This window comes from Littorina saxatilis, linkage group LG14 (genome assembly GCF_037325665.1).
Source record: "Littorina saxatilis isolate snail1 linkage group LG14, US_GU_Lsax_2.0, whole genome shotgun sequence".
Lineage (NCBI taxonomy): Eukaryota > Metazoa > Mollusca > Gastropoda > Littorinimorpha > Littorinidae > Littorina > Littorina saxatilis.
In genome coordinates this window covers 31,788,034-31,802,365 of record NC_090258.1, presented here as the reverse complement: position 1 = coordinate 31,802,365, position 14,332 = coordinate 31,788,034, and the positions used below count along the sequence as shown (strand labels likewise).

General features: G+C 41.2%; 1 protein-coding gene across 1 annotated transcript in view; it reads right to left on the bottom strand.

The window, feature by feature from the left end:
* Nucleotides 1–3,310: 3,310 nt before the first annotated feature.
* Nucleotides 3,311–14,332, bottom strand: part of LOC138947579 (tripartite motif-containing protein 2-like) — a 35,945-nt gene continuing 24,923 nt past the window's right edge. The window contains exons 3-4 of the mRNA XM_070319082.1: nucleotides 9,380–9,650; nucleotides 3,311–5,900 (exon numbers count right to left, since the gene is read on the bottom strand). Of these exons, the coding sequence (XP_070175183.1) occupies nucleotides 5,101–5,900; nucleotides 9,380–9,527 (948 nt within the window). The 5' untranslated portion in view covers nucleotides 9,528–9,650 and the 3' untranslated portion in view covers nucleotides 3,311–5,100. The remainder of the gene's footprint in view (nucleotides 5,901–9,379; nucleotides 9,651–14,332) is intronic.

Genomic DNA, 14,332 nt, shown 5'->3' with positions numbered 1-14,332 from the left:
TATAAATATGTTATATTTGGATTAAAAACAAGCTCTGAAAATTAAATATATAAAAATTATTATCAAAATTAAATTTTCGAAATCAATTTAAAAACACTTTCATCTTATTCCTTGTCGGTTCCTGATTCCAAAAACATATAGATATGATATGTTTGGATTAAAAACACGCTCAGAAAGTTAAAACAAAGAGAGGTACAGAAACGCGTGCTATCCTTCTTAGCGCAACTACTACCCCGCTCTTCTTGTCAATTTCACTGCCTTTGCCATGAGCGGTGGACTGACGATGCTACGAGTATACGGTCTTGCTGAAAAATGGCATTGCGTTCAGTTTCATTCTGTGAGTTCGACAGCTACTTGACTAAATATTGTATTTTCGCCTTACGCGACTTGTTTTAATTACTTCTCGCTGAAATTTAATGATCTTTTAGGACATAAGAGCTTTTTAGGTGCCTGAGGCATTCTTAAAAGCTCATTAAAAAATTCCAACTAGTTTAAGAGATATTTGCAATCAAACACCCGTCTGGGTCCACACGGACCCACGACCACCGGCGATCGAAGGTTAACTATATAGGCACCTCTGTCTGTCCCTCTCTCTATCACACACTTACATTAGGATATATATTAATGAAGTTACTCTTCTGCGATCAATTAATTTGTTATTTGTTTTGGCGCGCTTGAATAGTTGATATTACTCGTAATGACGTCCTTGTATGCCAGCTGTTTGTGGTGATGCTTATATTTTCTCCTATTCGAAGACTAGACTTAAGGAAATAAAATGTTGTCTCTTCCATTACACTCACTGTTACACAGGCAGTCGAAAATCAGCATATTTTAATAATAATGAAAACGCATTCAACATTACAAAAACAAGAAACCCGTTAGATTGTTAAGTACACATACACCTCCACTTTACAAAAACGTTGTTGAATACACATGAACTTTCACTTTACAAAAACGTTAAGTACACATTCACTTTTGAAAAAACTGCTTTTAAGTACACATGCAGCTTCACTTTACAAAAAACGTGTATCACTGTGGTATCGGTTCTCTCCCTGTTCAAAACAAGTAACACGTTAGTCGTACACATCGCAACATACATTATACAATTTTATTCCGTCATAGAGAAAGCACTACTCTAGCTTAGAAAATGGTGGACTAGTAAGAGAGAAAATGTTGATAGTTAGAAAGAAGAAATGTCCAGATATGCATTAAAAATAAGCATAAAGAAATGTGAAAAACACACTTACAAATAGACATGCATTAACACACTTGTTTTTAAGTGGAAACACACACACACATTCCGTCTCTTTCCCTCTCCATTCACTCATTCCGTCTCTTTCCCTCTCCGTTCACTCCATCTTCTGCAAGGGAAAGGTGATAAGAAAAATGCCAAAAGACGCAAAATCATTGTCAAATTTCATCAACGAATCGAGTGAAGAAAACATGCAAAAAACATTTTTCAAACAAATATGCTGCCGTATCACACTCATGAAACGAAAGAGAACCTAAAGAACAAGTCGCGTAAAGGCGAAATTACTACATTTAGTCAAGCTGTAGAACTCACAGAATGAAACTGAACGCACTGCATTTTTTTCACAATGACCGTAGTCCGCCGCAAGTGCAAAAGGCAGTGAAAGTGACGAGCCTGTTTAGTGCGGTAGCGGTTGCGCTGTGCTGCATAGCACGCTTTACTGTACCTCTCTTCGTTTTAACTTTCTGAGCGTATTTTTAACCCAAACATATCATATCTATATGTTTTTGGAATCAGGAACCGACAAGGAATAAGATGAAATTGTTCTTAAATAGATTTCGGAAATTTAATTTTAATCATAATTTTTATAATTTTAATTTTCAGAGCTTGTTTTTAATCCGAATATAACATATTTATATGTTTTTGAATCAGAACATGATAAAGAATAAAATAAAAGTAATTTTGGATCGTTTTATAAAAAAATAATTTTAATTACAATTTTCAGATTTTTAATGACCAAAGTCATTAATTAATTTTTAAGCCTCCATGCTGAAATGCAATACCGAAGTCCGGCCTTCGTCGCAGATTGCTTGGCCAAAATTTCAATCAATTTGATTGAAAAATGAAGGTGTGACAGTGCCGCCTCAACTTTTACAAAAAGCCGGATATGACGTCATAAAAGACATTTATCGGAAAAAATAAAAAAAACGTCTGGGGATATCATACCCAGGAACTCTCATGTAAAATTTCATAAAGATCGGTCCAGTAGTTTACTCTGAATCGCTCTACACACACACACACACACACACACACACACACACACACACCACGACCCTCGTCTCGATTCCCCCTCTATGTTAAAACATTTAGTCAAAACTTGACTAAATGTAAAAACAAGTCGCATAAAGCGTTGTCCAAACATTCAGTCTATCTTTCCACCCGAAGATTGAAAGTGACGAAAGTCCACTCCGCCCTCGACAATACATTCAGTCAATATTTCAATCACATTGATTTAATTTACCCGAAATGTTGATGCCGAACGAAAAACAAATATGAATTGGAAGATCGGATAAATAGATCGGGTTTATTGTTCTGCTGAGCTGACAGTCAGCAGCTTACAACAGTGATACATGGAGTAGAAAACTAACAAGTGATGCTTGAACGTGAAGCAGTGAGTAAGAGGACAACGCAAGAACACACACAAACAAACAAAACGCAACAATAACAACTGCAACATCAGTAACAAACTCATACATCTCGTGTCAGTCATTTTGAACACAGATCAGCTTTCCATCTTTCCATCTCCTGCCTAAGACTCCTATACAGACAAGAGAAGAGTTTCCTCCCCTCACCAACGTGACCAGGCAGTGTCGAAAACCTCGGATAAAGGAAGCAGAACAATGGTGACTGCACGTGAGAGCGAGAAAAAGTAAAAATAAAAAGTTTGAAATTGGTGAACACTTACGATCAAGATAAAGATTCTCGCTCTCGGATAACGGAATGATTATTTTTATTTCTTAGCCCGTTTTCCAATCACAGCTTCATCTTGTTTTCCATTCTTTATCCTCAGCTGGAACCCTTTCCGATGAGCACCGTGCCACGTGCATTGATTAAACTTGTGTAGAGTTCAACATAAAAGGAGAAACACTTCCTTTTTCCTCTTGTAAATTCTTGATCACCAAATAACGTTCGTGCAAATTAACACTCCCGCCCTTCCTCCTCACACACACACACACACACACACACACACACACATACCGACTTCGACACACACACACACACACACTCTCGCACACACACACACACACACACACACACATACCGACTTCGACACACACACTCGCACACACACACACACACACACGTGCGCGCGCTTGGTACGCTAATTCTCTCTCTCTCTCTCTCTCTCCCTCTCTCTCTCTCTCTCTCTCTCTCTCTCTCTCTCTCTCTCTCTCTCTCTCCCCCAGTTTCTCGATCAGACAACCACCACAAAACAATGGCACAACCCGAGAGAATGAATATCGAATGACAAAGAAAATGAAAAAGATTGGAATTGGTGTTTCAACAGAACTCCATCAAACCTTCTGCCACATCTCTCTGCACGGAACCTGGTTAAGACCCAAGACTCGACAAAGAGTCCACGTAGAAGAAAACTAGCCTAATGGCCTGAGAATATTTGAGAGAAGACAAAATCCACAAAACAACGAAGTAGTAGAGAGAACTACGGTACACAACTACTGTCTTGGGTGAAAAGTGAAGTAACAGGTCAGCTAGCGAAAACTAAGACATCGGAAATTCTTAAACAATGTAATGTTGTCATATTAGATGTGAACGAATATATAGGATGGTTTATTCAGTCGATCGTCTGCAACAGATATAACGTCTAGCCCGTGAATGTGCAAACCAGCTCGTATGTAGGGAAGTACTGACGGACAGTTTTCATAGATTTTTAGAAAAGTAGATTGAAAAGTGAGACAAGAATCTATCGGAGAAACAGACAAGATATTACAGAAACCCTAAAGGAGCAGTCGTTCCCGTGTTAATGATTATGCGCACTTTATCAGTTCTGTCCGAACATTTACAAGGGATAAGACCATCCCTCCACTCAAAACATATTAAAAAATATAAAGTGCTTGGCTGTAAGTTCCTTACATGAAGCGCAGGGCCTAGGGATTTTTTTTTTATCAATTAATTTGGCTAGTTGCCACCAGCGTCATTTACGAAATCAATTTTTTTTAAAAAGTTCCAAAATGCACATAACGAGCTAGGCAGTTGATGTGTCAATTGCAAGAGGTTGGATGGTCTTATTCCAGCTGTCAGGACTGAAATAGCGACTCTAATCGTTTACGCCCACCCAGAGCATGTTCTCCAGACTTTTACGGGCCTGAGAAGTGAATTCTGGCCTGAGATGGTCGACCTAAAGGAGAAACTGAGGGGCCCAGCGGAGTCCCTGCGACGAACTGCAAACTTCGTCACGTCAACGACCTTGACAGTCCAGCATGGCAACGGGAACGCAGAAGAAGAAGAAGAAATTTACACAGCAAGGGTTGTTGCTTTAGGTCAGGCAGAAAATGCCCATCAGACGGCAAGAGGTCCAGATACAGATGTTACGTCTTTGCTCAGCGAAGTCCCGTATACGAGGTCCGTATGGGTCGACATTCACAATTCCAAACTTTCTCTATCACAAACTTCACATACATCGATGAGAATTACACATCTTCATCAAAAGAAAGAAAGGTACAATTCGCGAACCGTGTCCCAAAGCAACGCTCAGCAGTCTGCTATATAGTTATGTCCCTTGGACATGCAAACAGCTTTCACACAATAAATCTTTCGCATTATTTTTTTCAACACTATTTTACCTCAGTTTGAACACGTTGCCACATTTTTGTTCGTCTCCAAAGTTTCGTACCTTGCAACAGCTGCTAGCTTCCTTGAACTTGGGAGACAACTCTTGAACATTACACAAAATAGGTGCCAAGCATCTTTTCGTTGTGTGTGAAGTTTGGGACAGAGAAAGGCTTTGGAATGAACATGCGAACCCCGACGGACTTCCTAATCAGAACTTTGTTGAGCGAAAACGTAACCTCTGTAAGATACAGCGCAGTGCTCCGATGAAATGAAAACGGTCATATAGATAACGCATAGTACATCAGCGTGTTCAACGATTTGTAATCATCCGCGTTGTACTTGAACACACACACGTCATGCTTCTCGTCGAAGCTGCTTTGTGTCACAATCAACCTCCCGTTGGGAGAAAACGTCACACCTTTGGGTGACGTCAGACCGTCATTTGACGTCACCACCTCCCACAAGCGCCCGTTCTTGGTGACGATGCACACGGTGGAGTTACACACGACGAGAGTGTTGCCGTCACTGTCCGTACACAACCCGTACAGAGACACATAGCCTTCCGCGGGCAGTTTGAAATCCTGGAAAGAGAACACCCTCAGAATCTTGCCCTCGAACTGAAAAATCTTTATGGAGCTGTTACCGGCGTCAGACACGACGATCTGTTTCGACCTGTTCACCGCCACGAAGTAGGGGTGGTCGAACTCTTTAGGAGAGTCGCCGTAGGACCCGAAAGTGTGGCTGATGCCTCCGCTAGGGTAGAGAACGTACACGGCGTGTTTGCATATATCTGTCAGGACGAGGAAGTTATCGTGCGTCACTGCTAACCCGTAGGGGAACTCGATCTCCCCGGAATGACTGTAGCACGACTGTAGCACTCCGTCACACGAGAAGATTTTCACGGCGGCGTTCACTCCGTCTGTCACTGCCACGTGATCGTCTGTCGTCATAGCAACGCCCAGGGGGTAGTTGAGTTGCTCGGGGTTAGGTCCCTTAGTGCCGAACTTGAACTTGAAGACGCCCTCTGGTGAGAAGATCTGGATGCGGTGGTTCTCCGTGTCTGCGACCACGATGTCACCTGGAAAGAATAGGATAAATTGAATAAAATAAATGGACTCAATTGGGTTTAACAGAGCACTAAAGTACGGCCAAAGCGTTGATTTTTTTTTAGGCAATAGGCTATTCGAAAGAATTTCCGCCCTGATGAGTTCTGGATGAATTTATTCTACGTGACTGCCATGACGATATCACCTGAAAGGGAAATGACAAGTTGGAAAAATTAAATTAACGTGGTTAAAAGGTAATACGAAACGTCAAACACTACTTTTGGATTTGGTATGCAGCAAACTTTCGCATTATGCAGGAGAACTAAAATAATAATCTCTGATGAAATGATCTGGATGCAATAGTTATGTTTCTGCCACCACGATGTCACTTGAAAGTTAAATAAGAAAGTGGAAAAATGATGTGGTTGAAATGCTTAAAGGTCAAAACATAAACTTTCTATTTGGTATAGTCAAAACATTTCCTCGCACCATCTCTTATCGGCACAGGCTTTTGCATAGTATAAGATCATCCCTCCATCTAACAGCCAAACTGAACTCTTGGGGCGATGTGATACAGTTAATTGACCAAGAGTTCCCTTTATGGCGAACTGTCGTACGGGAAATGGATGTGTTTCGATGGGTTGAACAGTTATCATGAGCCAATTTGTTTTAATTTTTTGCAAAGGAAGACCTGGTTTTTAGTGGCACACAAGTGACTGGCACACACACACACACACACACACACACACACACACACACACACACACACACACACACACACACACGCACGCACGCACGCACGCTTTATAGTCTTACTTTCCTTTTGTTCTTCCTTTTCGTTTACTTCTCGAATAACTATAATTATTAGCTATATAACCCAATTAATAAATAAATTTTTAAAAAATTTAAACAGTGTACAAGGTTTCCTTCTTCATTTTCTTCTTCTGGTGTTAAATCTCTGTTTTTCTCTCTCGACTCCAACTCTTTCTTTCTTTTGATTTGTTTTGTTGGTTTTGTCTGAACATGCATAGTGGGCATGATTTGAGTGGGTGTATTTTAACCGCAAAATCGCGACGAATTCCCAACCTAGTGCAATTGAAATAATCTGAATTGTATTATGTACTCTTCTTTCTGTCTGTTTGACTTTGTCCCAGTACATACATCACTTCCCCCGGCCTACAGCAATTACCGGCCTGTTCTTCTAGTCAAGACAGTGATTGTTTTTGCCCGACAGTGCGGGCCGGCGATTCTTTTTATGGGTTAATTGGAATTGTATCGACCCACGTGCACACGGAAACTGGGACACAGGGGAGAACGAATGGGAACCCGAAATATATACTTGCATGACTGAGGTGTTTGGAAAAAGGATGCTGCATTATGGCTTCTCCTTTGACGACATCAATTAATGACTGAATGGCTGGGTGGATGGATTGATAAATCCATTCTAGTTCTTGGACAAACGAATGCATGACATTGATGAGCACTCCAAATAAACAAACCGAAAAGGAGCGGGGGGATGTGGAAGGGGGGGGGGGGGGGAGGGGGGATATATCTATTTATCAACATCTTTCTGTCCACTCCTGTGACTCTGTTTCGATTGTTTTCCATACCACACTGTTTTTCTACCGAGACACAGCTTTACTTTTCTCGTGACTCTTGTACTAACCAATCATTCAATGCTTGTTATTCTCTCAGGTGCCAGGAGAATGGTTCCGAATAACTCTCGCTTACTGTATTACACATGTCGTAAGCATTTAAAGCGCTTACTTCCCTTTGTGTATCAGATCTCTAAACAGCGCTTTGTATCTAACTGCAAAACTGTATGAGCACAAGTCGGTCTATTATCAAGTTACTCCGCACTATATGACGCGCCTTTTTCATCCTAACTGTACTTAAATACACTGTCTTACTCTTCTTCTTCTTCTGCGTTCCCGGCCATGCGTCTAGATGTCCAGTCCGGTGTTGAGTGCGAATCCCGCAGTCGGCCGACTGTCTTACTCTAAACTGTATAGAAGTACAAAATCTCAACTTTAAATGCACTTCAGGCGAGTTTCTTTGACGGATGATGTGTCAGGCCTCCTCATTGGGTCACCCAGCAACGTTTCAATACGCTTGTGCGCGTACTGTTTTTGCTAGTCGGTACACGCGAAAAGTAGAAAAAGAACAGGATAGAAGTGGCTAATGTCCCAGAACCACAAGTAAGGTGTGAGATGGGAACTGTGTTGTCTGATGCAGAGTTTTCGGAATTTACTTCAATAGGGGTTTTGAAGCGGAACTGTTCTTTGAAAAGTGGAGTTTTTACGAGATTTTGGAGACAATTTCTTGTGAATTTAACCTTCAGAAGTTCATGGAACATTCGCTTTGCCGTAATTTTGATAAACCTGCAAAACTCTGCTCGAAAACGCTCCGTAATTGTTAAAATAAATGTTAATCGGCAAACGGTTTCCTGAGACAGATCTTCTGTGTTAAGAGTCGCGATCCTGTTCGTCATCATATATTTTTCAGTGCTGATTTGAACGTATTCGTGTAGATAGATAAAAGCCCTTGCATTGGGTTTAGAGATTCAAATCTGTTATCAAGCAAGCGCCTGGGTCATACTAATTTCCTGCTCTAAGGGGCTAATACGCATTACAAAGCAAAAAAGGGGGGTGGGGTATGTCAGGGGTTGCCAGTTTAGTTAGTGGGTTTTTCAAGAGAGAGATATGGAGAATACTACATGATGGCTTGCTGTGTCGTACCAGATTTACACGAGTTGTTTTTTTAAATATTGAACTGCGAGCGAAAGCGAGCTGTTCACTATTTGAAAAAGCAACGAGTGTAAATCTGGTACGACACAGCAAGCCATGTAGTGTTCTGTTTATCCTACATACTGTACTTACGTGTATTTTACTGAAAATGTCTTGCAGTCGAGGCAGCTAAATTGAAGACGCTTGTTTTGGAACCTCGATCTCTTCTAAAGTCTCGTGCAATCTATTACGTCAAAGCAAAGAAACGTCACTCTGAAAGTGTGGCGTGACGTGTTAGTTCTAAAGATTCATCGAATTAGCAAGCGCAATTTTTGCTTCTATAATGACGTTTGTCTCGGTGACTTTGGCATCATAAGCAGTGGAAAAACTGGTCCCTGCCAGACTTGCTTGACATGACCTCAATTACATGATATACACACGTTGATTTGAACGATTATTATCTCACGGGTGTCTCTCTCACGTATGTAGGATAAAATGTTGTTTTACGCCCTCACGGTGAAACCATTAGGGGCATGTTTCCGGGTTTTACCCCGACTTTAGTTGAGACACACAGATGTATGCGTGTTTAGGTGTAATCAGCCACCTGCACCTATGGCAGAATGACTAAGGTCTTTTACGTGCCACTGTGGTGTCACGGGGGTGGGACATGGATGCTGTCTCGGAGTCTCCACATAAAGTTGATTCGTGTCCGTCCCGGCCTGGATTCGAACCACGATCATCCCTTTTAAAGTACAGTTGACATCAGAAGACGCGTCATACCGTACCTGATTTGGTGACCGCGACGCCACACGGCATGTCGAAGGCCCCCTTCCCCTTTCCCCGTCGTCCGATCTTGCGGAGTAGCTTCCCCTGCTCTTTTTCCGCCTTCACTGAAGAGCAGTTAGGGGAGAACAGCCTGCGTAGCACGTACATTGCGGCGCCACCGTCGCTTCCGCCAGGAGGCGAAGGGAGGTCACTGACACTGTAACTTCAAGCGGGTTGGGGTAGTTGTCGTTCCTGGCTGGGCTGCCTCCCTTGTCTTTTGGCAGGCGCAATCTGTTGGGGGAAGAAAATTGAGATAAAAAGATTTGTTAGCTCATTACTCGGGCTAGCTCCGCGCAAAATTGGAAAGCAGCGGCTAGAGCTAGCTTGAGAGGCGCTGTTTCGTAAATCACCACCGGCTTGTGTCAAGACAAACGGGAGCAGGAAAAGGTCAACTGTTTGGAGAGGGAGAGGGGCCGGGGGGGGGGGGGGGATTGGGGGACAGCCGACATTCAATCAGAAGAGCAAACACAGACTGAGGCAGAGACATACATGCTACGAATGCTTGACGGACACATGCATAAACCGTGAAAACGCATAAACATAAACGCGCGCGCGCACGCACGCCCCACAAACACACACTTTATCATATGGTCACTACATAACCAAATCACACATTCTCAAGAAAGTTTAAATAATGTCAGCTATTCTATCGTGCATCCACAAAAGGAAAACTCATCCTTCAAACAGACTCGCTGGATCTTACACGTTGCAACTACCACGTACTTGACAGCATTCTATCACAACGTCCACATATCATCTGAGTTTAATCAGCACAAGAAAGAGCCAAGGACACGAACATAGAACCTCTTGAGCTCATCCTTCAAAGACAATCACTGAATGACACTAACATAGAACCTCTTGAGCTCATCCTTCAAAGACAATCACTGAATGACACTAACATAGAACCTCTTGAGCTCATCCTTCAAAGACAATCACTGAATGACACATTTTGTAATGCCAACGTGAACCGTCACAGAAAGCACGACACAACTTGAACGTCTAATATAGGTGCAAGATGGAGCTATTTTAAACACAGAAACTCTTGGAACACATTCTCCAAACATAGTCACTGCTATTGTATCAAGCACTTTTCCACCATCACAGAAATCATCACTGAGATACAACTTGAACGTCCAATTCAGGGAAAGAAAGAAAAGAGCTAGTTGACACAAAAACTCTTGAACGCATCCCTCAAACAGAATCACTCCCATGAAGCATTTTATAACTTTCACAGAAATCATCACAGCAACACAACGTGTACGTCCAATTCAGAACAAGAAAGAGCTATTAAACAAAGAAACACATCCTTCAAACAGAATCACCGTATTAAGGCTCTTACGCATTTTGCAACAACTATCACACAAATCACCATTGAGCAAAGTTGCAACCAACGCTGCGCAATCAGGTACAGGACACTACGTGCCAGAGCCCACATCATATAGATGCTATAGACACACAGCAAACATTTTAACGCAAACAAAATCTCAGTTTTTCACAGAAAAAAAAATCAAAACCAAACGTGCGCAATACCACTACGCACGCGACAGCGAATCCAAAAGTTTGGCCAACACTCCGCGACGCAGACGATCGAAAACAGCAACATGACGTCATAGCAAGGGGAAGGAACCGAAAATAGACTGATCCCGATTCCACTTTTCGCGCAACCTTCGGGGGAGGGAGGGGGTGGGGCGAGGCTTTTAAAAGATCAAGGTTAGGAAGAGGTTGGACGAGGAGAGGAATCAAACACATTGACGTTGCATGACGACGTGCGCTGTTTTATTTCTGTTGGGTGAAGCTGGTTCATTTTTGGAGTGGGAGTGATTTTTTTGTTTTTCGTTTGCTAGGTTGCATTGACACAAGCATTGATCAAATAAGTTAAGTAAGTAAACAAGTTAAATCCGTCTGTCTATCTATGTATCGATTGTGATCGATTGTTATTTCTGTTTGGTAAAGCTGGTTCATTTTTGGAGTGGGAGTGATTTTGTTTTTTGTCTACTAGGTTTGGTTGACACAAGCATTGATCAAATAAGTTCAGTAAGTATACAAGCTAAATCCATCAATAATATTATTGATTGCGATCAATTGTTATTTCTGTTGGGTGAAGCTGGTTCGTATTAGGAGTGGAAGTGATTTTTTTTGTTTTTCGTTTGCTAGGTTGTGTTGACACAAGCATTGATCAAATAAGTTAAGTAAGTAAACAAGTCAAGTCCATTTATCGATCTGTTTTTCGATTGTGATCGATTGTTATTTCGGTTGGGTGAGCTAGTATATTTTAAGCGTGGAGTTGTTGTTGTTGTTGTTGTTGTTGTTGTTTAGGTTTGTTAAGTTGGTTTGACCTAAGCACTGGTTTGAGAAGTTAAAAAGTAAATAAATGAGTTCATCTATACATATATTATTCATCGATTTTAATCTTTGTTGGCCCGGCGAGGTGTTACAATCTTGCTTTTTACTGTAAACTGATGGAGTGAGCTGGTTCACTTTAGGAGTGCTATTTGTTTCGTTTGCTAGGTGGGGTGACCCAAGCATTTATCAAAAAGGTTATCAAGTAAATAAGTAAGACCATCTATTCATTGATTTCTTCATTAACTGAAGAAAAATCGTGGTAAAAAGCGATAATAATGACTTTGAAACTCGATTCATTCCAAGTTCTCTTGAATTTAACTGTCAGTTATTGTGCTTGATGAAGATTTGCAATTATCTTCGTTGGGTACAAAGCTTATGATCGGAAAAGTTGGGCATTTTGACATTTTATTTATTCTGTATATTTGCTATATCATGTTCAAGGGCATCCTGAACTCAGGTCAAAAATTTATGAGTTCGGCTCATTCGCTCCCTGATCGGACGCTACAGTCCTACGCGAATCTATCAAAAACAAAAATACAGAGTTATCTCCCATACATGGTTTTCGCGAGCACTGATCTAAATTTGAGCTCAGTGTTCGCGAGACGAAAATGATTGCAGATTGGCCGACTTCGACAGTGATCTCCGTTCTGTTCTTCACAGTTATGATAAAGACATCGTTTTAAGGTCAAAACAAGTCGAAATTTTGGGACTGCTGCCGGAAAAATCGTCTGCTCCAGTGAGTGCCGAAACCAAACGGTTGATTATCACGTGACACTTTTGCCATATTTAGAGTTGTTTGCACAGTAAATACAGCCGCGAAAAATAGCTCGCTTGAAACTGTCTTACATATCAATTCCTTTGTAATTTAAAAATTACAAAACACCATGAAAAATTATTATCGACGATCGCGAATCTGCTTATATCAATAATACATTACAAAAAGCTCTAAATATGTAAAAATAAAAAATAAAAATTCGGTTTCCTTGCCAGACAAAGAAACTCAAGGCATCCTGTCAGGGAGAGAATGAACCGAACTCATTTTGACCTGAGTTCAGGATGGTTCAAGGGACATATTAGGCCAAAAAGAAAAATATGTCTGTTTCCGGTAACCCGACCGACCTTATTTTTAAGCGCCGACCCTAAAGGTTTTTTTCGCTTTTCGCAACAACAACAAAAAAAATAAAAAAAATAAAAAAACCGGGAGGTAATCGGTCGATGAGACTTCACAATCGAAGAGACCTCCCGTTTCCGTCGTCACGCGAAAAAAAAACATGGCGGCCAATGACGCCGGGGAAAAAAACCCGTAAAAAGACGTTAACAAAACGTAAGAAAAATGTTTATAAAAAAAAAACAAATAAAAAAACAACAACAAAAAAACCCCGACCGACCGACCCTATTTTTTTCGGCGATGTTACCGGAAACAGACATATTTTTCTTTTTGGCCTTAACAACCTAATAGACTGTTGACGGAGATATTTACTTGGGGCACTATTCTTGAATGTTACCATTAAGGCTACACGCAAATAATGAGCTTACTAGACTGTTGACAAAAGGAGTTAACTTGGGTCACTGTTTTTGAATGTTACCATAAATGCTACACACAAATAATTAGCTTACTACATAGACTGTTGACAGAAAAAGTTCATTTCGGGCACTGTACTTGAAGGTTATCATTAAAGCTGAACGCAAATGTTGACAAAGGGAGGTAATTTGGGGCAACCTCTAATAAGATACGGCTCACACATCCATCACCACACTTGTTATTTACTCCCCAGCAGACGCTCAGACCTTTTGTTGTTTTTCTTCCCTCGTCGCTCTCCTTTCCCCCAGGACAAAGACAGGAACAGGAACAACAAGAAAAAAGTCCAGCGCATGCGCAGAGGACTCTAGTTATCATGGCGGCGCCATGCCGAGGGCGCGGTGCTCTTTGCGAAACTGTGATTGAAAAAGGTCGTGTTTTTTTTTCTCTCTCTTTCTTTTTTTCTTCTTTCGTATTTAGCCTCGATTATTTTCGACAAAAATCTCGTTGAAAAAGGTCGGGTTTTTTTCTCTCTTTTTCTTTCTTCTTCGATCGTATTTAGCCTCGATTATTTTCGAAGGATATCTGGCTGAAAAGGTCAAACCCACGTGAGCCAGCGGGTGTGCAGCCAGAAAAGGATGATTCATTTTGAACCAGCGAGGTATTTTGGGGGGAAAAGTTATATAATACCAGCTGGTGCATTCGGAAAAGAAAAACAACAGAAGAAACAAGGCTTTTCATTTTCGCCGCTCTCGTGTTGTTGACATTCTTGTTAATAATGTCACTCGCGTCGTTCAGGACAAGAGTTAGTTTTGTGTGGCTTGACATTAGAAGTAATTGATCAAAGGAAATTCCCTGCTAATGTCCCAAAGTCAAGAATCAAATAGCAAGAAAGGTTAAGTTTACAGAAGGTTTGATTGTAGAGAAAGCGAAACATTCAAAAGAACTTGGACCTATAGGTCTTTAAAGTGGACAAAGTAGATACACATCTGACACATCTGACACATCGACGATAACTGGCACTGTGACTAATCTTGATGAAGCTTCTAAA